General features: G+C 40.4%; 2 protein-coding genes across 3 annotated transcripts in view; both read left to right on the top strand.

Moving 5' to 3' along the window:
• The first annotated feature begins 2542 nt into the window (after positions 1-2542).
• Positions 2543-19308, top strand: LOC146309141 (growth arrest-specific protein 7-like). Its single transcript, XM_084744841.1, has 5 exons — positions 2543-2672; positions 10607-10733; positions 15418-15495; positions 17587-17672; positions 19192-19308. The coding sequence occupies exons 1-5, from the start codon at positions 2670-2672 to the stop codon at positions 19192-19194; spliced, it is 297 nt and encodes a 98-aa protein (XP_084600967.1). The 5' UTR covers positions 2543-2669; the 3' UTR covers positions 19195-19308.
• gas7a (growth arrest-specific 7a) overlaps positions 19210-26528 on the top strand; it is a 31555-nt gene continuing 24236 nt past the window's right edge. The window contains exons 1-2 of one of the 2 annotated variants that reach the window (XM_084744838.1): positions 19210-19508; positions 21723-21785. In XM_084744838.1, the coding sequence (XP_084600964.1) occupies positions 19275-19508; positions 21723-21785 (297 nt within the window). In that variant the 5' untranslated portion in view covers positions 19210-19274. Of the gene's footprint in view, positions 19509-21465; positions 21786-26528 lie in introns of those variants that run through there. The other variant, XM_084744840.1, reaches the window with a different exon arrangement.

The following is a 26528-nucleotide window of genomic DNA, read 5'->3' as shown; positions in this document are numbered from 1 at the left end:
ACAAACTATCCCTTTAAATGCAACACAAAGACCCACACACCCTCTGTTGTACTGTGTTGCTTTTTCTGTGTCAGCACATATGTGAAGTATTGTGTATTTTCTTAATACACCAGAGAGGAACGACCTTTGACCCTCATCAATCATTAAAAAAGCTGCGCAGTCTCCTATTGACAGTGCATGGAGAGCGAAAATTCAAGAAGATGCTTGAGGCTGATGTATCACTAATTATGATTCGCTGCGGTGGTGCTGTGGCAGCTTCCAGGAAAATAGAGCAGGTAGAACTGAGTCCTGCAAGATAAACATCCTGGCAGTCATAACGAAGTCATATCAAGTTTTGTTTTAACATCCCAGAAAAAAAAAAGATCTTTTTGTCAGCATGAGATAAAGTCATAAACTCTTGTTTGTTTCCCTTGTCTCGTCTTAAAGCAGCTCATTTGTGCCTCAAAGATGTTGCTTTCCAGTGAGACATCCAACTGCTTTTGATCCAACATTTTAAAAAGTGGACAGTGTGACAAAAATAACCTAGTTTTGCCCTTTTTCTTCTTTCAATGCTTTTATTTTTTAACAAAGCTACTTTGACAGAATGAGGAGGAGAAAACACACATTAGAGAAACACACAGATGATCTTCTGACTATTGCAACCAGTTCTGTCTGAAAATAATACAACAACAAAGCTTTAACAGGCTGAGTGATAAATAAATAATTATTCTCATAAAGCCTCCGCTCTCTGCTGTGACTAATATTACAAAATCCCTCACATCTAAGACGGACTAATTACTAACAGATTATTAATTTAATGATGATTGTTATTTGTTGTGATTTGTTGAATTGTGTCCCAGTCCTTTTTTGGTTTGCAGCCAAGTAAACAAAAATTAGACAAATTAGAATAAAACCTAAAAAAAAACAGTAACGCTGAAACATTTTGTCTCTTTGGATCATTGTCTCACAGTGTAGTTCAGTCAGCCTGAGGGATAAATGGAGATTTAAACCAAAAACAGTCCTGCATTAAACCAGCAGAGGGGGCTGTGTTCGTGGGGTGTGTTATTTAAGGTGAGAAAATGAAATATGATCCAGGATGTCCAGTTTGAAGAATGGATTAATTCACTGAAGGGCTCCTCCAGTGTTTCCCTTTGAATTGTACAGGTGTAGCAGACTGCCAGGCAAACAAACAGGGCTATTTCTAGCCTTTTGGGAACACTGTGCAAAATGTTGTTTGGGGGGCTTTAAGTAGGGGTAGAATTCCTAACCCTCTAAGTTGGTCCAGATGCATGTGTTTAATATGTAAATGCATGCATCTGTGAAAAACTCTGAACATCTCTTTTGCTCTCACATTCAAATCACAAACCTCAACCTGACTCCAGCAATTAGAACCTACTGAAAATGAAAATGAATATGAACCACTGGGGCTCCCCTACATCAAGAAAATCCTTACATCTTACAGGATGTTCATTTTCCTTCATATGTTTTTTCTTGGGAACAAATTTATAATAAGAAATACTACTAATTGGCCCTTTGCTAAGCTCCACCTCCAAATGGCAGTTGACCAATCATAGCTTAGCAACAATAACTGTCAAGCTTTCCATTTCTGTGCATGTTGAAGGTGTGCAGGAGGCTCTGAGAAGAACGATACTCATCATTTCATGAGTCTGGACGGTGACGTCTCTCAAAAATGTGAATCAGGAGAGCACATGTGTGGTGAATGAATTAAATTCTGTCTTCATCTGCTCTGACATAAGCTGCAAACGTTAGCATGTCCGGCAAACTAACCCTAGCTTACCAGCGGCAGTAACTTTGGGCTGTGGGTTGACGCAGATTCAAAAAAAGTGGGTCGATGACGATGCATCTCTCTCTGGCCTGCTGTCTCAGGTCTGAGCCGGGTTAGCTTAGCTCTTATTCTGCGACAGTGGTCTTGGGTGACCTGTCTCAAAGTCTGCTGCGCTAATTGAGTTCCTGTGCTTCCTTTTCCCACGTTAATGAGTGTATTTCTGTCATCTATCATGTAGTTATATCTGCCGTATTTCACCATCCGACCAATGTGTCTTTTAGCATTACTATTAGTTGAAGCCCTAAACTGCACATCTGCACACTGGAAAGTAAACTATAATTCTCAGATCTTGTCTGTGGACCCAGGAGGCCTCGCCTTGCCTCGCCTCGGCCCGGATCTGTAGCGTAATCACAAGTGGCCTCATTCTCCTGAGAGAGACAGACCTCATCTGTTTGAACGGACTACGAGCAGACTGACACTCACTGTGTGCAGAGTCAATTCGATTTAGCAAAAGCAGAACAAGCAGGCGAGACAGAAAAGTCCTTGTTGTGTCCCAGAACATCACAGCTCTGTGTGACAGTGTCCTCTTTTGTGTTTGTGACACAGAGTGAGAACCGCTGGACATTTCTGCTCAACAAAGACTCATAGAAAACGTCTTGCACTGATCAAAACCAAAGCATGTCTCTCTGCCAGCCCTTTTATTTTTTAACAAATGGAAAAAATGTCTCTCTTAGCTTGAAAGATAGTCAGTGTCTCACCATCCCCTCTGTGTCCTGAGCTGTGACACTGCAGGCTTTGGATCATTTTGGACAGTAATGAGATCCAATAATCCCGTCTGTCTCTTCATTCATGTTTCCAGTGGCTGGTTGACTGATACAGTTCTGCAGCTCAGCAGCGTAGCAGCATGGTAAGAACTTCTTTTAATTGCCTTATGTGTTATTTAAAGAAGTGAGCGGCTTGTATCTGTATCAAGTAACTACAGACAATGAAGTGAGAAGATGTGAGACTTTGTTTTCAGTTTGCATGCAGCAGTAAATAAAAAAAACATTCAGAAATAGTCTTTTCTGCTCTTGTTAGTTACTTTTAAAACTGTACAATTGGCCAATAACGTTGTCTAATCAGAAACAGGCACATCATTAATGATTAACTGCCATTAAGATTAATCGCCATTGAGAATTTAACCAATTAAAAAGGTATAAATCAACATTTAATCAGTAACTAATCAGTAATCGCACCTCATTTGACACTTTTTTGTGTGGCAGAACCATTTGTTGAAAAACAGAATCTTAAAATGAGAAAAATACGAGAAAGGAAAACATGCATTTTATATGTTAGGAATTATTTTTGACATTGTTTGTGCTTTAAATTATCTGTTAAGGAAAATGCACAAAATTTGCAACCCTAGTTTGTAGAGGTGACTGTGACTAGTTGTGAGTAATTAAGACTGAAGATCTGGAAAAACAGAAACCACACTTGATTGAATATCTGCTATTGATAATGTATTAATGGTTAAAAAGTAACTAATACTCTGAGTCATTTTTGGGACAAATATTTTGTACTTTTACTAACACCAATACTTTTACCTGTAATTGTAATATTTTTACTAATGTAACAGGACTTGTTCTTGAGTACAGATTTTCAGTTCTCTTTCCGAGTGCGATTTTTACACAAGAAACCTTCAAATCTCACCCCACATCACTCCAGAAGTTATCAGCAAACACAGCCTGGTTCTTCAGGTTCATTCACAATTAAAGTTTGTGATAAGTGAACAAAAAGATGCTGGATGTGAAATGTGTTGTTCTGCTCCCAGAGAACTCACACTTACCTGATTCAGGAGGACAAAAACTTTTAGAGATGTGGTGTGCAGCAGCAGCAGCAGCAGCAGCAGCAGAAGGAACTGCTTTGATTTTGTCTTAAAAAATATATGGTTTATTTTGTTTTCATCGGAAAAGAATCTTTCTTCTTTGAGATACTCAAAGTTAGAATTTTTACTTTGTCCTGTGACAAGTACCAAAATGTATTTTTTATGTCAAAATATCAGATCAGTGGAGGGGAGAAATAATCATCACTATATAAATTGGTATAATTTTCAGCAGTTTCAAGAGAATGACAGCAAAGTAATGGGGAAAACAATGTGTTATTCATAATTTAACATTAAATAAATAACACTATATAATGAAGAAAAATCTCTCTCATCTTATTATGTCACACTAGAGGACACATTTAGGGTGCACTATTTCCTGATTACAGCTGGTTGTATTGAGATGTTGTAAAGGGATTGTTCACCCAAAAATGAAAATTCAGTCATTATCTTCTCACCCTAATGTCAATTAAAGGTCGGGTTTAATTTTTTTAGCCCACAAAACACTGCTGGAGTTTCACAGGAAAACAGAATCTCTCAAACAATTGAAGTGAACTGTGACCAGTTTTTAAATGTTAAAAAAACAACCGAAACAAAATACATAAATTGCCTCCATACTGCTCATCCGGTGTAATCCAAGTCACACCAAGATGACTTGAAAGACACTGTAGATCCTCAGCTTGGTGTGATGTTCACGTTTTTGTGCAAACGGTCTGAACTGGGTGTCTGTGGTGTGATGGTGTGCAAATGCAAGTGAACAGCATGTCGGAGATCTAGGAGACTTATGGTCCAAATTTAAAAACTAAAATATAAAATGAGAAAATGTCTTGTAAAAAAGGGCACTTGTCTGGTCAGAGACCAAAAGGGCAGGTGCTTGAGCACCATCTGGGGTCCATCTGTGCACGTTCCTGCGGCCGGGGTCAGAACAGGACTCTCCTCATTTACATCCTCACCACAGCTCTGCCTCTCTAAGAGGAACAAAAGCCAACCTGCCAACAGGCTGAGTAATGTGCTGCTATGTTTATTTAGCCTCTGAGAGAATAAAGGCCTCCCTGCTTTTTTTTTCATGGCCTCCACTTTATTATTTTTATCAGCATCCTGTGTGACTGTACATTCCTCTATAAGGCTTCCTCTTGTTTCTCTATAATTGCTGTTGTTTGAAACTCTCAGCAGCTGCAGCCTCGGGGAACAGAAACAGAGCATCAGCTTTTGTTGTAGGCATCCAAAATGACACATGCGGACGCCTTTTCTTTTTGATAATTCATACAGTGAATCTAGATTCCAAAATAGATTTATGATAATGAAAAACTGTGATGAGATGTCCCATTTTTTAGCTTATGTCTCTCATCCTCAATAAAAAAAACAACCCTTTTTCTTCTTCTTGGGTGATATGGATGCAGGTGAAATCATATAAAGCCTGTGGAAAAAGGTGCAGAAACGGTGGACAAAAGCACAAAAATGTAAACATCAGCTCTCCTCCTGCACCACCATAAGAAGATTGAGGTTCATTAATCTTATTTTCCAGGTAGAAAGGAATCTCGACGCTTCCTTTCTTCCCCTGTCAGCCCTCATGAAGAGGCTCAGTAAAGCAGCGAGAGGCATCCTCCCTTCTGCGGGAGTCTGACACAGCCTGTCTTGTTAGTTTCCTCCTATTCAGAGAGAACTGAGCTAACACGAGTGGAGTGGAGATCCTAGTTTCAGGGTTACATTGAGAGCAGCACCCCAGAGGATTGTGGGATTTGGCATGGATATCTTACAGATCTGTTTCTTAAAACCATAAATGCTCAGTTGGCCAACTTTCTCCTTGAGAGCCAGAGAACAGGTGAAATTCTTATAAAAGTTTCATTTTAAACCTACAGCTCATGCTAGTAAAATAATTGTAGTATTGATGCTTTTTCGTGATTTTAAATTTTAACATTGTCTCCTACAAATTGCATTGCCATGAAACTCCTCTGCTTAAGTTATTTAGTTTATGTCCAGTAGCATTTTACCATAGATAGTCGAAGAAGAAGTGGATGGAGCTTCTGGGTCTGCAAACTGAAGCCAATGCAAAAGTGCCTTAAACCTGCATTTTGTCTAATGGCCTGCAGGGGGCAACTCCGCCGGTTGCAAGAAGAAGTCTGATTGTATTAAGTTTAATATAAAAATGATCCCACTTCTTACGCGATGTATGACCTGAGTAAAGTAAGTTTCCTGATGAGTTTATTGTCTCAATTGTGAGTTTATAGTTTTCTGCTATACAGCATGATCATGTGTGTAATCCTGATTTTATATTTCTGTTGTTATTATAACCACCTGAGCAAAAATCAGATTCCATCTGTGTGTGGGTGCAGATTTGTTGTAATGTTGTTGTGACGCTCTGAACCATGTCCATCTCCTTTCTTGGAGTGAAGCTTTCCATTTGCAGAGCTGTCGTTGCTGCCAGTGATGTGACTGACTGAGAGACTATTCAATAATCACTACACCCGTTTGCAGAGAAGCTGCTGTGTAGCAGGTTGTAAAATCAATAAACAAACAAATCCATCACGATCTCTGGTTCCTCATTGTTCCTGGAAAGGAAAAGATCCAAAAAGGAGAGCAGTGAGAATTTATGAGCCTCCAGGGAACGGTAATTGTTACTACTAACTAGTAACTAACTACTTGTTAGCTTGAGTGTGATGCTGCTGGAGATCAGTCATAAGGTACTGTAGACCACTGTGACTATATCTCAGCCTAGCTTAGATTAACAGTTGTCTATTTACAGGTTTTGTTGTTTACAGACAGCGATATCTGGTAATTCAGCATTAGCAGTGTCTGGCAACCTAACGTTTTGTACTCGTATGTGCTGTTCTGATGTATAATACATCCATGCACCACATCCAGGTCTTATAATACATCCATGCACCATATCAGGTCTTATAACATATCTATGTGATACATCAGGTCTTATAATACATCCATGCTCCATATTCAAGTCTTGTAATACATCCATGTGCCATATCCAGGTCTTGTAATACATCCATGCGCCATATTCAGGTCTGATAATACATCCATGCACCATATTCAGGTCTTCTAATACATCCGTGCGCCATATCCATGTCTGATAATACATCCATGCGCCATATCTACATCTTCTAATATATCTGTGCGCCATATCCAGGTCTGATAATACATCCATGCGCCATATCCAGGTCTTATAATACATCCGTGCGCCATATCCAGGTCTTCTAATACATCCATGCACCATATTCAGGTCTGATAATACATCCATGCTCCATATGCAGATATTGTCACTTTTTATACTACATCACTTGACTTCTTCTTTTGTTCCTGTGATAATTAGGCTACTATGGCCACTAGAAGTCACTACCTTACAATAAACGCAAATATAGTTCATAATAAGCTGATTGAAAAAAATATATGACAGAAAAAATATATGGTTGTTTGTCTGGTGAGGATGGGCTAGCTGGAATGTTCTGTCTGATAAGAGATACATGATCCTGTCAGCAATAACGAATGAAGATTACATTTTTTCCCCAATTATATTGTGGAGCATGAATTAAGATGGGGTGACCTTACAGTGCATGGGTCACTGTTACCTGTCAGGATGTCACTTATCTTTTCTGTGCAGCAAACATCTCCTCTGTGACTTCAGCAGCTAAAATACTGCAGTACAACACAGCTGAAGCTATCTGCTTTTCTGCCCTCACAGAAAACTTACACCAGTGGCAGAGATAGAGAAGATGCAATGAGTCCCTTTAATGTTGCACATCAATCGCCTTTATCCACCCACTCTGCCCTACTGCCCATGCGAGCACAGGAACATGATATGACTCCTTTATCATCCTGCTAATAATCTCCCCATTTATATATCTGTCCAATCGTGTCCGCCCACCTCTCCTCAGATGTCTGACTGGAGTGCACCGTCCTGAAGTTCAGCCGGCCTTCTGTCAGCTGCAGCAGACAGATCTGAGCAGGCCATGCACCGCTGCGTCTGAAAATGAACAGCCAGCCAGCGATCCCTGCAGATTAAAACACTCCTTTTTCCCTTGTAAAGCACACTGCAGTAATTTCTGGCCCAGTATAGAGTACAGTGTGCAAGGCAGGCTGTATATAATGGTCTGTGGTGCAGGCTCCTGGGGACTGCTGATAAGGTGGAGCGGGCATTTATCATTATTTATCCATTTAGTCGATCATATTTCACCATATGAAAAACACAATTATTTAGCAACTGAGAGCTGCTGAAAAGCAAAATGGGAAATAGATGATAATAAGATCACTTACTGCAGAGGCTGTCATGGCTCCTACATTTACATTCACTGTATATGCAAGCTTGTGGAAATGTTGTTAGTCAACATAAACTTTAATGAAGCAGCTGCATCACATTATACACTTCTACTTCTGCTTAAGGTTCCCTTTCTCAGGATGAATTAAAATATCCATTTTCACAGCCCTAAGGATCCTCGATAGTAAATGTCCACATTATTCAGCATCATAGCAGAATATATGAGTTAATTCGTCTTCATTTATAGATACAGCTACATATTAAGTATTCAGGTCATTTACAGGTCTAGTATTCAAGATTTATGGGGATTTATTGTCAGAATATGGCAGAAATTAATATTCATAGGTGTGTTTTCACTCGGGTATTGTCACCTAAGGATAGGAATCAAAGGGCCTCTTGTAAGAGCCAGTTAGATTCCTTCCAAATTCAAGTGATTTAGGAGAACTTGCAGCATTTACGGCTTTTCTCATATTTTGAATTTTGTCTAAGATAATACGTTCGAGTGGTCTAGGCCATTGACATGAAATGGACAACATGAGAGCTCCCAAAAAGTGAAGCTAGGACATCTTGATCGCCCCCTGGTGGTTGGCTGCAGCACAGGTCATAAAACCTGCCTCCCCAGTGTCATGGGCCAAACTAAAACAACAAAGTACACGTCAAATCTTTTTCTCAAAGAAAAAGAGATGACAGCTCAGATAGCATTCATCACACTCAGATTCATTTTTCTGATCAGTTTGATTTTAATTAGTCATTTGATTATATAAAAAGATGATTTAATGTCATGATTGACAGCTAGCAGCGTGGGTGGGACCTCGAAAGCATGACTCCCTCATTACTGCACAGAGTCTGGCTCTAAACAACATCACCGACGCAAGATGGCAGTGCTCACACTCGGGTTAGGTTGGCTTCATTTTACAGTGGGAGGAAGAGGAGCCATGGCGTCCATCTTTATTTACAGTCAATGTTCCAGACCTTTCTTGGAGTCATGTGCAGTTACTCTGCTGTTATTCAAGCTGAAGTGTTTCACTAATGATTGACTACTTTGAAGACTTGAGTTTGGAAATCAAAAAAATGTGTAAAATTCCCCTTGACTACCTAATTTTCATTGACAGTACAACCTTCAGGTAACAGCACTCGATTTTCCTATTCTTTGGCTTCAACAGGTCCTTTAAGTCCACTGTTGTTGCTGCTAAAATTGTAGACTTTGTTTATGGATCTCTGTATGAAGGACTTCAACCTCTGAACTTGGAAAGTTCTTTTTACTCTTTGATGGCATGTTTCTGACATATGGGGCAGGAAGTGCAGCCTTACATGGTATTATAGGGGCGTTAATTATGTGAATTTACATGTCTTGTGCATGTGCACTCAAATATGCCCATCATTTACACATTTATCTAAATTTAATAGCATTTGGTGAATCTGACACGGCGTGTTCATGTAAGCTCACCATACAAACAAAAGTAAGATAAGGCCTTTTAAGTTTTTTTGGCATGATTTCACTGTGGTTTCTCTTAAGGACCCCACACATCAGATCAGCGTAAAAAATTGTTTTCATATGGCACCTGACGAAGCTGCACCTCTACCCTCAGTGTGACGCACTGCTCGGATCTGTGTTTGTGAATCATGTAGTTTATGAACGTAGCTCAATCCAGTGTTAAATGTAGCTCAGCCATTTGTATACCAGGCAGACAAGACATAGTGGTTGTAGCACTGTACTTTGCCTCTCTGTGCCCTACCTCGAGGTAAGTCCGGGACAAATTTCTTATCAACCTTTAGTGTTTGAAAGGGGAGGGTGAGGCGAGCCGTCTTTGTTTGGATGCAGTCTACAACCTCACGGCTAGATGCCTCTAAATCCTACACTCTGGTCCTTTAAACAATTGTTGTTTTTTGTCAGTGTTCCAAATACATGTTTTAAGTTTTACTTAGAGGAGTGGAGACAAAATCAAAATAGCTACTGAAAGCAATTTGAAGAGAATATGTTTGGGATGTAAGTTTTTTTTTTGTTTTTTTTTTTAATTTATATATTTTTTTAATCAACAATTCATGGAGTGAGCTTACTTGGAACACCTATGGGATGAAAGGGTATATTAGGTACCATTAAGCCCATGTCAGACTTTTGACAGATTTTTGAAATTTACAAGATAAAACCATTGGAAATCCGTTTAAATGAATTATTGACACTTGATAAAAGAAATAAGATTTTCATTTTAACTAAAACATTCTTGCTTAAATTGGGGCAGTATTTATTAAAAATGTCTGAAAAGTGGATTTGGTGAGTTTAACTGGGACATTTACCGTTAAGCTGTCAAATAAATGGAATGAAGTAAAAACTACAATATTTCCGCCTGGAGTGCAGTGAAGTATAAAATGGAAGGAAAGAAAATACCCCCTTGACCAAATGTACTTACGCTCCACTTCTGTTCTGGATTAATCAACTGAATGTTTTTCCTAATTAGAACAGATTGTTCTCATGCAACAGAACTTGTTCTATCAGTAAACATCAGTCAAATATTGTGCAATGAAGTACTTTCATCCTTTAACAGATAATCCTGTAAAATGCAACCCAAACACAAACTCACAACAGAATCAACTTCACTGCTTTTGTGTTGGAAATGTAGATTTTAAGCCCCAGTTTAAATAAAGTCTGATCATGTTTTACAGGAAGAAAACTTGCTTAATTCATGTGGTGGTAAAATTGAGTGTTTGTTGATGACAGGAGCCGGCGGCCGTGAGCTCTGCTGCTGCACCCAGGGAGGAGACTGACAGCCGACCTCTTCCCCCAGGATGGAGAAGCTACATGTCACCTGAGGGACAGAGGTATTACGTCAACAGCTCCAGTAAAGGTGAGAGCCACGCCTGAAAACATGGACTCATATTAGCAAAAGGCTGTATTTAGTTTCACAGAATGGAGACGATGGTCCAAAGATGATCATATTGTCATGGGACCAAATAAGTAAAACAGAGAAGTAGTTCAACCTTGTAACTGAAGTGTTAGTGGAGCTCTGTAAGACTCAATACGTTTTAATTTTTTTCAGTTTTCTGAGGACACTGATCAACACAGCTCACAGAAAATGGGGTCCTGCTGTGAAACAGATGGATCGGAAAGTGTTTCATATAATACAATATATTTTCATGAATCCTCGAATACTAAATGATTGCAAGGTTTACAATGATATGTAAGCAATTTTAACAAGATATCTAAACTTATTTTGCAAAAAAATCAGACAATTTTGGACTTGGACTTTAATATGGACTTTAATATGCCCACAATAAGCAGACATATCAGTGAGAATAAGTTGTTTAAATTTATGACCAACATGCATGTTTTTCTGGTGAGGACAGTCTGTGCACAACCATGATAGTAAACATTGTAAACATTGCTATTGTAAGCAGGCAGCACCTTCATACAGCCTGTTAGCGTGGCTCTAAACTCATTATCTTGTTGTTGAGCAATCTGAAATCAACACTAACTCAGCTTGAAATATGGCCCAGTGTCCCTCCAGATTTTCCTCTGTCAGCCGAAACACAGCAGTACGGGATCTGAGCTTCCCTCACTGACATCAAAAGAAAAACTGCCACCGTGTGAACGCGCTGAATACTGAACCGAGCATCACCTCCTCTAGTGTTTTCATTTGCTTATCGTGGCATTCAGCCCTCACTGCCTTAACACGGTGAAGTACGAGGACTCATTATCATTCCTCCCCATCATCGTGTCTCAGCAGTCCATTCATGTGAACACAGGCCCGCAGATTCGATCCACTTTAATCTGATTATCTTAAACACTCCGGGGCCGAGTATCTCAGCCAGTGAGATCTGTGGATCCGGAGGTGGAGGGATGTGTTGTCTTCTGCCACCTGACTACAGACTGATGATGAGTTATATTAATGCAGAGGCTGGCAGGCAGGTGACCTTTCACAAACATCTGCTTCGGTGTGTGTGTGTGTGTTTTACACCTCATTTGGGAAGGAATCCAGGGAGACAGGACGGGCTCCCACGGGACAGACTGAGGCTGCATCATCAACAACAACTCTGGCAGTGATTTTACTGTGGCAGCACACACAAACACACACACACACACACAGCAGAAATAAAACACACCCAACAGCTATTTTTACATTCAGCAGCCATATGGTGCAGCCGCCACTTTTTTTATTTTGTTACAGTTTGTTGTTGTTTGAATAAGGAGCTTCAAAAAGCTGCCAGTGAGACTGAGTCTGTGTCACAGAGATGCCAGTGTGTATTACAGTGTTTATTAGAAAGCTGCTTGTTGTTTTCCGTCTGTGCCATTTAACGGAGGAGGTGCACAAACAAGGATCAGTCGAAATCCTTCCACTTAATCCCTCTGGAGTTGCAAATATGACAGTGGGATTTGGAACGATGAGAAAGATTCACAAGGAACTAAGGCTTAAAAAATGTGATTGTGTATGATGCCATTTGTTATCATTTGTTTGCAGAAAGAAGCAGCTGATATTACAGAAACACGAAAACAATTTAAAATCAGCCTGAAGTCAGCTTACAAACTGACCTGCTGGGTTGTAGTCTAAGGAATTACATTTAAGTCCATATTAAATAAATAACAAAATACATGCATAAACTAGAAAAGTGCATTCATCAGAGTGCTGATCCCCGCCAGGCAATAGATGGTGAAGCACTTACCGCAATGCCACCACAACTGCCAGATGCAACCAGCAGAGATTTGCAAAGTTCTGCCAACATTGACACGACTCCCAGAAAACATAATGCCTGTGGTCATAAAAACATGACGGCCAGTTAAAAGTTCTTTCAAGTTTCTTTTTTTAAACTGTGAATCATAGAGGTCCCTCAGCATACAGTCATGAAAGTGCACAAAAAAAATTAGGTTAATCGGTTCAGTAATATTCGAGATCAGCTGCGGACAAGCTTTAGGTCCGGTGATCACACACACACTCACTCACTCACACACAGAAGCAACTACATGATCCAGGTTCACACCTGCCAAGGATAATAAATATAGAAATAAATGTAAATGTGTCAATATAATTACTTTATAGGCAATAAATAAATAGTTGTTTATGTTTTTCTAAGAACTTTTATTTCCTGATGCCACATTTATTTCTCAGCTCTTTTTAATTCCAGTGGTTATATTCAAATGAAGGGGGTGTGGTTATCTCAGACTCAGACACCAGTTCGAACACAGGAAGTAGAGTATTGGTGCCCATTCCTGTGCTGCTCCCCACCAGCTGTGACCACCGATGCTCCACCAGTGATCCGAGCTCCCAGTACAAGCTGAATCAGCTAAGACTGGCCCTACACTACAGGAAAAATGGGCAGTCCAAAATTTAGTTTCAAGTGCTTTACTTGAAGGTTTACTTTTACTTTAAATGGCAAGTGGAGTTCCCCAAGGGACCAGTCTTGGGCCCCTTCTGTTCAACTTGTATATACTCTTACTAGTTCATATTATAGGAAACAACAAAATATTTTACTATAATTATGCAAATGACACACACATTTATGTGACAATCTCACTAGATGATTTTAGTCACATGAACGCATTCAACAAATCAATGATTAGATTGTTTTTGGACCAAAAAAAGAACTGCTGCTCAGCTTCAGTCACTAATGTTAAAGAACACAAACCAAGTCGGAAATCTTGGTTTAGTCAAAACAAAATGTTGAGAGAAATATGATTTAAACATTGAAAAGTGGGCGTATGATAATCCAGCGTACCATGTTGTTGCTAGCTAGCTAACTCATGAATCTTAGCTCTGCACCAGGAAAGAAAGAAAACAGGAAGAAAACATAATTGGATTTTGATATATGAACACATCTATCTATCTATCTATCTGTCTATGTATCTATCAGACTGTAAAACTTGGCATTAGCATGAAAATGCATCATAGTTATATTTAGTGACTGGTGTTAATTAATCTTTCCAGCTTTCTATCCACACACACTTTGAGTTCTTGCCATCATCGTAACAGCACTGCCAAAACACTGTGCTGGTAAACACTCCAGTATTAGAAGAAGCGGCTCGATTCACCCACAGCTGCGTAAAGGACTTCCTGCTCTACCAAGTGGAATGATTTGTGAGTACGAGTGATAGACAGCTAAAATACAGGAGACATGTTCAAATGATCCAGCTGGGGTTTTTTTTTCCCCCAAAAGGTTCAGAGATGGACAAGAATTTTATTGTTTCATTTTTCAGGAAATAAAGTTTACCTTTTCCCAAAGTTCTGGTACAGCAAGGTTAAACAGTGTTTGTTACTGAATGATATCTAAAAGAGTTTGAGGAAAACTTGTACTGACAAGAAGCAGCAATGAGTTTAACAAGTTGGAGGACCCAAATGCAGATGACACCGGACCATGGGGAGCAGTTCAAAAAGATTTAATGAACTAAAACAGGAACAAAGAAACAAAGGCTTATAGTGGTTCAGGGAGGTAAAAATCCAAAGGTCCAACGAAACAGAATCCAAAAAGGCAAACTCAAAAAACAAGCCAGGGGAAAAATAACACGGATGAAACACGGGAGGAAGACACAGGGGATGCAGGCAGACAGACCCACAAACTGACAAAGACACTGAGGAACACAGGAACTAAACAGAGGGAACTAACAAGGCACAGGTGGGTAAACAGGTGAAAGACCAGGAAAAAGAACAAAGACAGGAAGTAAAGACTAGACACATGAGGGAGGAACAGAAACTACCAAAATAAAACAGGAAATAACCAACAAAATCCAACACCATGACAGTTACAGTAAAAAGACAAAATGTCCTGCATGTAGCACAAAGAATTTGTGGGTGTAGGTTTAGAAAATCAGCCATTTGGACATAATTTGTGTGTCAAGATGACATTTTGATCTGGGACTGAAGCTAGAAAACATTTATCCAAACTGGAGCAAATTTATCCTCTAAGAAACATGAATCTCTAGATATTTAAAATTGTGTATTTTAATGTAAAATACATCTACCACTGTGTGGCGCTGTAGGACTCAGGCTTCACATGTGCAGCTGAAAGGCTGAGAAATGGCCCTTGTTAGCATAATTTCCCATGATGCATTGCTGAGAGTTTAAGTTTGCTATTTTATGTTCCAAAATGCAAACATGTCAATCTTGCCATGTGTGGAAGGCTGCAAAAAAAAAAAGGGATTAAAACACTGCTATTGGTTTCCTTCGGGCTCTGACTCTTCTTTAAAGTATTGCACCATAATTGAGGACAAATCATCTGTGTTTCAAACAGCAAAAATGTGTATTTTCCCTTCAGGTAACACTGTGCCATAGAGAGTTAAGAAACAAGCCATCAAAATTTACTAGCTAGTGTTAGCTAATGTGTTTAGTGTCAGTGTATATGTATGTTCTGTAACAATGAGAAATATTCACACTAACATGTTCAGGAAATTTATCTAAAATCACTGATCAAAAGTGGAGATGAAGTTTGTGCCAAGAAATATGAATATGCAGATTTAGCTGTTAAGGAGCTGATGTTGTGTGAAATTACGCCACATTTTCTTTTTTTCAACCGTCTTCCTTCCTTCTGCTTGCATCGTTCCAGAAACAACATGGCGACGTCCCTCCTTGTCTGCTGAGGCCCCACAGAGACTACTGGCACCACACAACTCTTCACCATATGGTAAAACTGAGCCATCCATTTCTGAACGTGTAGGAAACAAAACAACAGACGCCGGAGGAATGAGAAACAGGAGTTTTGCAGAGAAATGCAAAGATAGAGAGCTGATAATATCTGTATTCATTGGGTAAATTGTTCTTTCTGTGAAGATTGTTTCCATTTGGAGCTGCAGGTCATGATTTAATTTTGTCCTGTCAGACAGATTAAGCCTTTTAGCAATCAGTCATCAGCAGTAGTAATCTGCTTATTATCCTGAGAGCACATTCCTTCAGCCGAGGACTCTAACTGACACAATAAGTAATCACACTATATTTCCAAAAGACTTAGTCACATTTTCCCAAAAGGTTTAGAAAAAACTCTGACAAATCCCTTGTAATACATCCCTCTGCTGTGTCCTACATTATCATGAAGCTCACTACTACTGGAAATCCTACATTTTCTTAATGACTGGCTTATTATGTTCCACGGCTGCCAGCATCCTCACTAACGACATCTGAGCAGATAGCAGATGGTTTTCTTCTTTCTGCTGGCATGTGGCCTAAACACACTTACAGGGGAAAAATCGAGCGGGGAGGCAGTCGGCTGCAGGGGAGTTTGTCAGCATTCAACCAGACAAGTGTGATCCTCCTTAGAGAGGAAGAAGTTTAATGAAGACCAGGTTTGGATCTGATCTGATCAGCCTCTTTACTCAAGTACAGATTTGAGGTACTTGTACTCTACTTGAGCATTTCCATTTTATGCAGGTTTATACTTTCACTCCACTACGTCAGAGGTAAATATTTTTCTTTTTACTCCACTATATTTGTCTGACTGCTTTAGTTACTAGTTACTTTCAAATTTTTTTTACCCCCCTCCGTAGTGAAAACCATGCATCTTGAAGTTTGGTTATTTTGCATTTGCATATTTCTGATAAACGGCAAGTTCCTGCACAGCTTGAAAAAAATCCTTAGACTTCTTAAAGGTAAAATCAGTAGGATTTGCACCAGAAAATGCACCATCATCCTTGGTCACTCATCCCCAGGACATAAAATACTGATGTTTTGATTTGGTAAAGTCCAGAGCACAGCAAAATAATTAGTTACCATAATACATTACTTACTAACACATCATTCCCAACCTTGAACACAACACGTAGGTGTCTTTGACATAAGTTCTAAACTGTCATTTTTTTCACATGATAATTCTGTTGATTATGTTTTGAATGTTTTGAGTATTTTTTTTACATACAGCTCCTTTAATTGCGAAGGACTGGGCCACAGGCAAAACATTTCTGTGAAGGCTGAATACCATTTTCATCATAAAGCGAATGAGAAGGCATAATGAATATAATTAAGTCCTCAAAGTTGAAATATTACATCTGTTTCTGATGGCTTTCTGCTCTGTTTTGTGACTTCTATTCATGTTACAGTTACAGTTAATGTGTCAGAGACCTGACAGTGATTAATTTTACTGGTCTCCGACAGAGGTCAACAAAGGCCGGAGACTTCTTAATGTCCCTTTAAGCAAAATGAGCGTCATTGCTATTTTTGGAGTCAACTCGTTTTTCTGCAGGCGGGTCCCTGGTCCCGGTCTGACCAGCGTCCGCGGCTGTGATGTGTGGCCTCAGGGGTCACACTCTGCCGGGCTCACGTGTTTTACCTTCAGCTGGAGATGAGACGAGTTGATATGCAACGAGCAGACAGCTCATGAATCACGGGCCATGAGGAACCATTGAGGGCTGATGGGACGAAAACCAGGGACGTTACTAGAGAGCTGTGAATCCTGCAGGGTCAGGCTCAGTCATGGCATTCCTTTAATATGGATCTGGGAAGAAGAGGACTGAACGAAGGATAATTCAGTGACAAGAACAGTCAACAAATACCCATCTTGGCCTCAAATTGCTGGTAATTGTTTTGGTGTGAAGGAGAACAAATCTGTCCGCTCTCAACACACCAATATTAGGACGTCACACATCAAACTTACAGTAAAAATGTGACCTTTTCGCTGTAATAGAGTCAATTAACTCACTTCCCCTTACCTGCTCAATTTTTTTTTTGAACAAAAATAAGTTCTTCGTCCTCAATAATGTTCAGTTTATTATCTGTGTGTCCACAGCTAACGGATGCCACAGCAGTAAAAAGACCAGTCAGCCCACAGAGGTCGCTGACGTTGCCCTGAGGAAACCCTCCATGAACAAACAGGTACATGTCGAACAGTATGAACTGTTACAGGTGAGACAGTGGCTGATGTGTCCCCTGCTGTCCTCGTCTCTCATTTGGCTCATAATATATACTTACAATAACAGCATAAATATAACATACACATAGATGATGGTCACAAGTTTGAGGAAAGTATAATTGCTTGTGTGGCAAGTGCTCACATTTATTAATTGTAATATGTAGAGTAAACTTTAAGCTATACTGAACATGAAATAAATGTTATTATTGCTAAAATTAATGAGATGTCCCGTAAAAAGGTTTTACCTAAACTAAACAAAGTTTTTCTGACTTATAATCTTTTGTTGAGATAATTTACTTTTCTTCTTAAAGTTGAATCTTGTGCGTTTTATAAAGAACCCAAAAAAATCGTATTTTAAAATAGTTCACTATTATATGAACCTGATTTGTCTTTAACTACATCTCTAACTATGTTTAAGCTCTGATAACCTCTAAATTTTAACTTGATCAACTCAAAAAAGTTGTGGCAACCGATGGCCTCAATTTTTTTGAAGTCTTGCTAACTTATTTGGATTTACAGTCATGTGTCAAAGCAAAAATGCTGAACATTCCCAGTTTTCAGCGTCACAATTTTGCAGTTTTTCACTGTTTTAAATTGTTTGTAAATTAAAATAATAATTGTTGGGATATGAACTTTGATCAGACAAAAAATCGCCTTAAGCATCTTCTGGGAATTTGGGATTGATTTTTCACTATGAGTGAGTACCGAACTTCAATATTTTTATGGTACCTATTGAGTACTGAACAACACTTTGACAGTCTGCATCAAATTTCAGTACCCAAGGAGTAAATTTAATCAGCGTCAGGGAGCAAATAAGCTCTCAGCATGCTTATATCTAGATCTAATAACGCTGGTCACTGTCACTATCTCACGATGACATGCAGAGATAACTGTGCTGCTCATTAACTAGCCAGTGCAGCTAACATGTTAGCTTGAGTCCATTCACCTATATGTCCACCACAGGGAAGGATAATCTGGAGCTGAGGCAGAGAGCGTTTCTGATGTCAAGCACGGTGTTGATTACAGACCGACGGATAAAAGTAGAGATGTGCCTGAAGATGACAGTCGTACATGGTCTCGCTGCTCATTAGCACAAAGTGAGGTCTCGCCCTGCCACTTTTTCCCAGTACCACAAACGTCACCCACACAGTCATTGCATTCTTCCTTTTCTTTGGATTAGACAGGCAGCCGTTTGTTATTAATGTTCGTTTTAATACTGCACGGATATTTCATAAGTTTCTTAATTTAGCCCAGTTGCCTAGGTTGTGTGTAGGTTGTGTGCAGTTTGTTTCTCCAGCTGTTCTCAGGTCTTTGAACCAGCTTTGTTTTTCACAATATTCTATAAATGATCATTTGAAAGAATAATTAATGGTTTAAGTAGTTCGTCCTCCGCGGTCACAACCTCTGTTTTCTTGCCCTGAGAGGCCACACTTGCAAATGGTGCTTCTTCAGTCTGTGATCTAAAGCTGCTGCTCTGTCCAGTGAAGCAGGGCCGCTCCCGCAGCTCCGATGAACCCGGGCCAACTTTGATTACATGCCAACCCACGTGACTAATTACGAGTCCGATGAGGGCATACCGTGTCATGATCACACAGGAGAGTATAGATGGACAGACAGTTGGGCCATATGGACAGCCGAGATTTGGACTCCACTCGTCAGAGAGTTTGTCAGGTTTAACAGAGGAGGCCAGCCAACACGGTCAAAGCTCACGCTGGGAGCACTGGGGGCAACGGATCACGAAACCTGGACTGAGACTGTGGTGGCTGGAGCTGCCCGCCGCCATGTTCTGTGCAGCGAAGGTGAGAACGTGGTTGTTGTGCTCCTTTGTGATGGTGTTGTTGGACCAGGTGGATGTTGTGAGAAGGTGTGGAGGCGTCGTTGCCGCTCCGCTCTGCACACAGCTTGTGTTTGAAACCTCGGGTGAAGCGCTGTCGCATGAGGAAGATGTAGCTGCTGACGCCTCACATGCGCATACTTACTGTAAACATGAGTGTCGCATTGGACAAACATAAACACATAAACATCTCAGTGCGGTATGTTGACACACACTCTTAGAAATGACGGTTCTGCTTCTGAGGAACCCTTTCATGAAGAATAGGTTTGTCAAGGGGTCTTTGTAAGAGGGTTCCTTTAAGAACACTTTCCTCCAAAGAACCATTTTTGGAAGAACATTCAAGGGTTTATCAAAGGTTCTTTATACCATAAGAAAGGTAAAACCCTTGTATAGAAAAAGATTCTCAGTAGAACCCCCTTTGTAACCTCTAGACAAAACCCTTAGAATATGAAAGGTGTCCGGGTGGGTTCTAGATAAAACCCTTGGAATATAAAAAGGGTTTTGGTAGAACCGCTCTGTGTTCAAGATAAAATCCTTGGAAGAAAAAAGGTTGTCAATAGAACCCACTTGGAGGGTTCTAGATCAAACCCATTTTTTAAAAAAAGGTTCTTGGTAGAAACCCCAGGTTGGGTTCTGGATAAAACCCTTGGAATATATATAAAAAGGTTCTCAGTAGAACCCTAGGATGGCTATCACATAAAGCCCTTAAACATTTTTTAAAAATGCTCTCAGTAGAACCTTCTGAGTGCGTTCTAGGTAAAACCCTTGTACTAGAATCCTACAGAATCGTATTCTAGGTAAATCCATTAGAACAAAAAAGGTTCTTGGTGGAACCCCCTTGGTGGGTTCTTGATAAAACACTTATAAGAAACATTCTCAGCATAGCATGCTAAGTGTATTCTAAATGAAACTGTTTAGAACAAAAAAGGTTCTCAGTAGAAGCCCCTTGATGGGTTCTTCTTGGCACCCTTAGAAGGTGCTGGATTCTGGATAGAACCCCAAGAGAGGCTTCTGGGTGGAAACAGTACAGAAAGGTTCTCTGTAGAACCTCTCATAGGTGGTAGTGGGTGAAATCTTTCACAGATGGTTCTAGGTAGGTAGATAGGTAGATAGGTTCTATGTAGAACTCTCTAACAGAGTCCTTTATAAAACCTTTATAACCTTTATAAAATGTTCTACCAGGAACCAAAAAGGGGAAAGCTGAAGAACCCTGTACGGTTCTGGTCAGCAGCTTCATTTCTCAGAGTGCACAGTCCTCGTTCTAACACGGTCGATGATGTTTCACACACATTTCTTCCAAACACACAGTCGGAGCGGCAGCGTCTGATTGGCTGCCTGTTTTCCCTCCTGCTCTCCGTCTCTCCTCCTCCGTCTCTCCCGTTTCCCTCCCCATCATAATTAGTCTTTTAAAGATCATCATTCAACCATTTCACCACCTCCACCACTGCTGCTCCCTCCTCCCTCACTATCTGCCTCTCTGGGGAGGGAGGTGTGCCAGGGATCATGTAAATAAACACCCCCCATCCCCCTTCCTCATCCTCCTCATCCTCCCCCCCTCTTCTTCTTACTCTCAACTCTGTTTTTTTCTTTCTCTCTTTCTGCTTTTGCATCCTCGCATCTTCTGTTCCAGCATCATCCATGAACTGACTCACTGCTCTTTTCTCTCTGCATGGACACCGTTGGGTGAAGGGTGGAGGTAGAGGTTGTGGGGGGGTGGGGGTGGGGGGTGTAGAGACCCTCGCAGGCAGCATCCATCTCCTCGCAGCCCTTCAACCCTTAAAAACTCATGTGACAGCAGCAGCAGCTTTTTAACCGGAGGCTCTGTCACGCTCCCACAGCCGCCGCCAACGATTCCCCCCTGCAAACCCCCCCCACCAACACCACCACCTTCCTGACGCTACACATCCCCCCCCTCCCTTCCCCTTCCCCTCCTCTCCATGCAAGCGCGACTCCTTCTCCAGTCACTCCGTAGCTTTGTGAGACTGAAGGCAGGACTCAGTGGTCGATGCGTGGAGGGAAACACACACACACACACACACACAGAGGGAGAGAGTGGAGAGAGGAGAGAGTGTGAGGCTTTCCCAGAATAGAGAAGCAGGAGGAGGTGAGAGGGATGATGATGGAAGCCAGCTTTGACACTGAGGAGAGCTTTGACGATCCCTCCTGTCTCGCCCCGCAGCCCCCCGGCTCCGTATCGCCGGCCAAGAGGCAGATCAAGGAGGTCAAGGAGACCAAGATCACTGTGAGTAACCCACCACGAGCTCCAACTTCTTCTCCTTCTTCTTCTTGCATGCTTCTGTTCCTCCATCTCCATCCTCTGAGAGTCTGATGAAAACAAGTCATTTTCTTTTCTTTCTTCATCTGTAGGGCTGCAACTCAGGATTATTTTCATTGATGATCAATCTGTTGATTATCCTCTTGCTTAATCAATCTGGTGTTTAGTCTAGAAAATGTAAGAAAATGGTGAAAAATCTCAGGATGACGTCCCCAAATGTCTTCTTTTGTCTACAACCCAAAGATGTTCAGTTTACTACCAGAAGAGTACAAAGAAAAAAACAGAAAATATTAATCTTTAAGACACTAGAATCAGAGAATTTTTACTTTTTTTCTTAAATAAATGAGTCTAATAATTCTCTACTAATTCGTCTACTAATTAATTGAACATAAAAATAGTTGGCCATTAACTTAATAATCAATTTAGGGCTGCATCTAATGATTCTTTTCATTATTGATTATTTTTTGCGATTAACTGATTAGTAGTTCAGTACATCAAATGTCACAAAAAATAGTGATAAAATGGTGATAAATGTTGATCACATTTTCAGAAATCCCTAAAAATGTCTTGTTTTGTTCCAAACCCAAAGACATTGAGTTTAGAGGAGTCAAGAAATCAGAAAATATTCACATTTTAGAAGGTGAAGTAAGAGAATTTAGCTATTTTTTCTCAAAAAATGATTAATTGGTGATCAAAATAGTTTAATAATTGATTTAGGGCTTTATTTTCATTATCTGTCAATCATTTTCTCAATTGATGGATCAGTTTTTTAGTCAATAAAATCTTTTTTGTCAAAAAATAAAGAGTCAAAACGACCAATTGCTTATCAAAATAGTTGGCGATCAATTTAATAATCATCTGTTGACATTGTCTTCAAGCTCGCAGCTTGACATCATAATGCATTCTGGGTGTTGGAGGAGTAACATGGGGTTCCCTGCATACTGGAAACCACATTAGTCTGAATGAGGAAGCTGTCCAGGAGTCTCGTGCTCGCTGACAGAACCGGCCTCGATCCATAATATTGATTTAATGCCTGTCAGTGACAAATTAATGCCCCTTTTCACGTTGCAGTTTTCACCGTGCTGAAATGTTACTGAAGTGGGTGAAAAGTACGCCTGCAGACCGCTCGCCGCTGCTGGTATTTTTAGCATCGTGCAGTCTTGACTCTGACAGATGAAGATCTTGATCTCTGAGCGTTTTCACCATCGAGTTGGTGCCCAGCGTGATACCGTATTCCCTCTTTTCCTGCCTCAAAGGGCTGCACGTCTAATCCACGGGGCAGTGTAGGTCACAGCAGCAGCGTTTTGGGAACACTGAGAGGAACTTCTCCTTCTGCTCACTGCAAGTCCTCTGCATCAGAACACAGAGCAGAGCTTAAATGTGATATATTCTGTAGTCTTAAGATGTCCAGACAGTAGCTGTGGTTATATAATCTCCCATCGTTATGAGTGAGGGTGGAGGGGTGGGGGGTGGAGTCGTGATGAGGTTAACATGTGGTGCTGATGGTGAGGCGAAGACAGACAGACGGACAGACAGAGAAAGGTGGTTTTGTGTCTCTCAGGCTCTGATTTTGCGCTCGGTGAGCTCGCTGACCTGCTGCAGCCACGGGAGCCGTCAGTCTGCCTATTGTGAAACACCCCGGCAGACCTGCGAGGAGATGCAGCAAGTCCAGTTTCCATGGTGACAAAAGCAATAGCACTGATTAATGGGTGTTGAAATGGAAAACACTGGCAAAGAAGGGGGGGGCGCCATTCAGATATTCACTGAAGACATAGTGTTTGAAAAAAAAAAAGATATTTTGCTCCTCTTTGCTCTTTGCAGCAGGGCCTTTCACCGCTTTGTAGCTGCAGTGTTGAGGCATGAAGCAATTTTATTTTGGTATTTTGGCACAATTTTATATCTTAAGAAATAGAGGTTAATATCTGACAATACAGCCGATAAATGGAATAAAATAATCTGTGTTTGGTGACAAGAATCAGGCATAAACATGAAATATTCCTGCTGCAGCTGATAAAGACAACACAGGTATATAATGAAGCTGTGGATGACGTCAGTCAACAAAGGTGTCTTTTTGTTCACCATGGATGGTGCACCTCACATTACACAACCCTCCACAGTTGTCATGGAGACGCACACATCCATGACTGTTGGCAAAAAACGGACCCTTGCAGGACACCAAGGCTTTTACACATCATCAGATAGAGGGGATATGAGCCGCGCCATAACCTTGTTTTCACCTTCAGCAGCGAGTGTGACCAAATGCGTTCTGTTTCAGCCCTCCATTTTCAGCTTATTAAACATTCATTCACGTGCGGCTTGACTTGTTGCTGTGCTGCGTGTGTGTGCGTGTGCAGAGAGTGTCATCTGGCTCCATTGGCGGGACTCGGCTGTAGCATTTTGATTGGAAGAGAAGAAAGGAATGGAGGGATGAAAAGGCAATAATGGGAATATAGAGAAAGAAAGTCTGAGATTGTTTTGTTATGGGAAGGCGTGTGCGTGTGTGGACGGATGTGGGGTCTGTTACAGCAAAAGTAATTTGTCGCTTAGCAACAGCAGCAGAGCATCCTACAGTCTCATGCTCAGAAATGGATGCGAGAGGGAGGAAGTGACTGTGTTTCAGCCGTTTGTTCGACTGCCAAAGCGTTATTTTTTACGTCTCTCATGGGCCATTTCTCCTCCGACTGTGTCATGATATTTTCCCCCTGTATTCAGCACAGCAAAATAAATAAATAAAACATTATAATGTGCATTGAAACAACCACTGCCTGTAGCCTGGATACAAAACTCTCATGAGAGTCAATGTTTATGAATGCTGAGTGAGGACAAAATGTCCCAATTCGCTCAACAAATCGGTACTGTTGTACGGTGCCTGCAGCGTTGTTTTGTGCTGAACTGAAACATTCAAGGAGGAAAAAAATATGAAGGCACAGCCTGCTGCAACTTCTTAAAAGGTAATTTCAGATTTTTTTTTTTACACCTGGGTCCTATTTTTACATATTTAAGGGCAGGGTGCAATATTAACTTTTTTTGTCCACTGGTGAAACTTGTAGTGAATGTTCAAATTTAACCAGTCGCTAAACAGATTGCCGTTGTTTCTTCGTTTGGTCAGTGGAACAAATGTACCACCCATTTCCATATTACAAGTGCATGTGGCTGGTACGAATTTTGTGTCCTGTTTTAAGGTCTAAATGACTGATACATGCAAAAAGTTTTGGAATTGGTTCAGTAGTTTTTTTTTTCTCTACTTGTGGCATATAACCATTTTAAGTGCATGTTTGTTTACCTCCTGTCAACACTATTTACTTCCTGCCCTTACTTTGTAAAATAAATATAAACTGTAGTCAATGGCAAGAGACAAATCATTTTCTGATTCCCTTTGAATTGTGTCACAAATTAGACATATGATGTTTGTCCATCCAAAAGATAGTTTTGCAAGTCTAGAAAGTCACTGTTTGTTGTAATTTAGTTTAGTTTTGTGTGAAACTGCTCAGTGAACTACATCTTTTGTCGTGCACAACATATGTCACCAATATCACTGTCCCTTGTGTATGGAGCTATATTGGGGTCAAAAGTTTTGAACTTGAAAAAATAAAATTTGAAACTGAAAATTCAAGTTTTGATCTTGAATTTTGAAAAATACATTAGCGTATTCAAAATAAAAATAAGTGCACAAAAAAAATTTTCAGGTTAAATATAATTATGATTCACTCTGGTAATTCTTTTGAATAAATTATTAATTTTCATTTTTCACTTTCATATGTTTTGATGTTTGAGATCTTATTTTTTTCAGATTCAAATCTTATTTTTTACAGTTTCAAAAAAAAAATTTTCAGTTTCAGATCTTTATTTTTCAGGTTCAGATCTTTTCTTTTCAGTTTCAGACTTTTGACCCGAATTTCGCGTGGGGGGCGTGGCATCAACTGAGAGGGGTGTGGAATCATGACAGACAGCTTAACAAAAAGGCTGGGGACCTTCCCCTATCACGTTGCCTTCAGGGAACGTAGGAACTAAAACAATTCAACTCAACACTTCATGTAGGCTACACCAGGTGATTGGCAGTGAAAAAACTGATGTCAGTGACAAACTTCCATTTGCACGGCGTGCAGGAATAAATCTGTTTTAATTTTCTCTGTAGGTCTAAAGCTGCTAATATGTCACTTTATATACGTTTTATATTCTTTAATACGTGGTAGGTTTGTCCAAACATCGCCTTTTTTGAAATTTAATCCGACGTTTTCGGAGATGTGAGATGTGAAAGCTGTTTTAGACAGTACTGAGGACCAACTGCAGAAGCGGGGGGATAAATTATGCCGGATTGTTCACTTCAACAGACACACTTTAATGCTTTCCACGTAGTACTGTGAATGCAGCACAGTGTCCGCTCGTAATGATGGCGTCCGGCTCTGCAGGCCGATCTGCTGGAGCAGCACACAGGTGAGACATGTTCAAAATGAGAGGTCGGTTTGTGACAACATGCAATGTTTCTGGTGTCTTAAGTGGTGAATTGGCAAAGCTGGAAGTTAAGCATAGGGCTAAAACACTCGCACTGACACCATGCAGCAGCCTGCGGTGGAAAATGTTGATCCATGCTACAGGATGAATGTGGCCTAATGCTATCAGCTAGTGTTTGTGAAGTGTACTCCTTACAGCAGTGGTTCCCAACCTTGGGTCAGGACTTCAAATGGGGTTACCAGATAATTAGACTGATCT

Source organism: Lutjanus erythropterus, chromosome 19, assembly GCF_056507025.1.
Source record: "Lutjanus erythropterus isolate fLutEry1 chromosome 19, fLutEry1.hap2, whole genome shotgun sequence".
Lineage (NCBI taxonomy): Eukaryota > Metazoa > Chordata > Actinopteri > Lutjaniformes > Lutjanidae > Lutjanus > Lutjanus erythropterus.
The sequence above is the reverse complement of the archived record's forward strand: the minus strand, read 5'-3'. Positions and strand labels throughout refer to the sequence as shown.

Coding starts and splice junctions, on each gene's coding strand:
- LOC146309141 (XM_084744841.1), top strand. Junction 10,734..15,417: donor CGTCAACAGCTCCAGTAAAG/GTGAGAGCCACG, acceptor GCATCGTTCCAG/AAACAACATGGCGACGTCCC. Junction 15,496..17,586: donor ACACAACTCTTCACCATATG/GTAAAACTGAGC, acceptor GTGTGTCCACAG/CTAACGGATGCCACAGCAGT.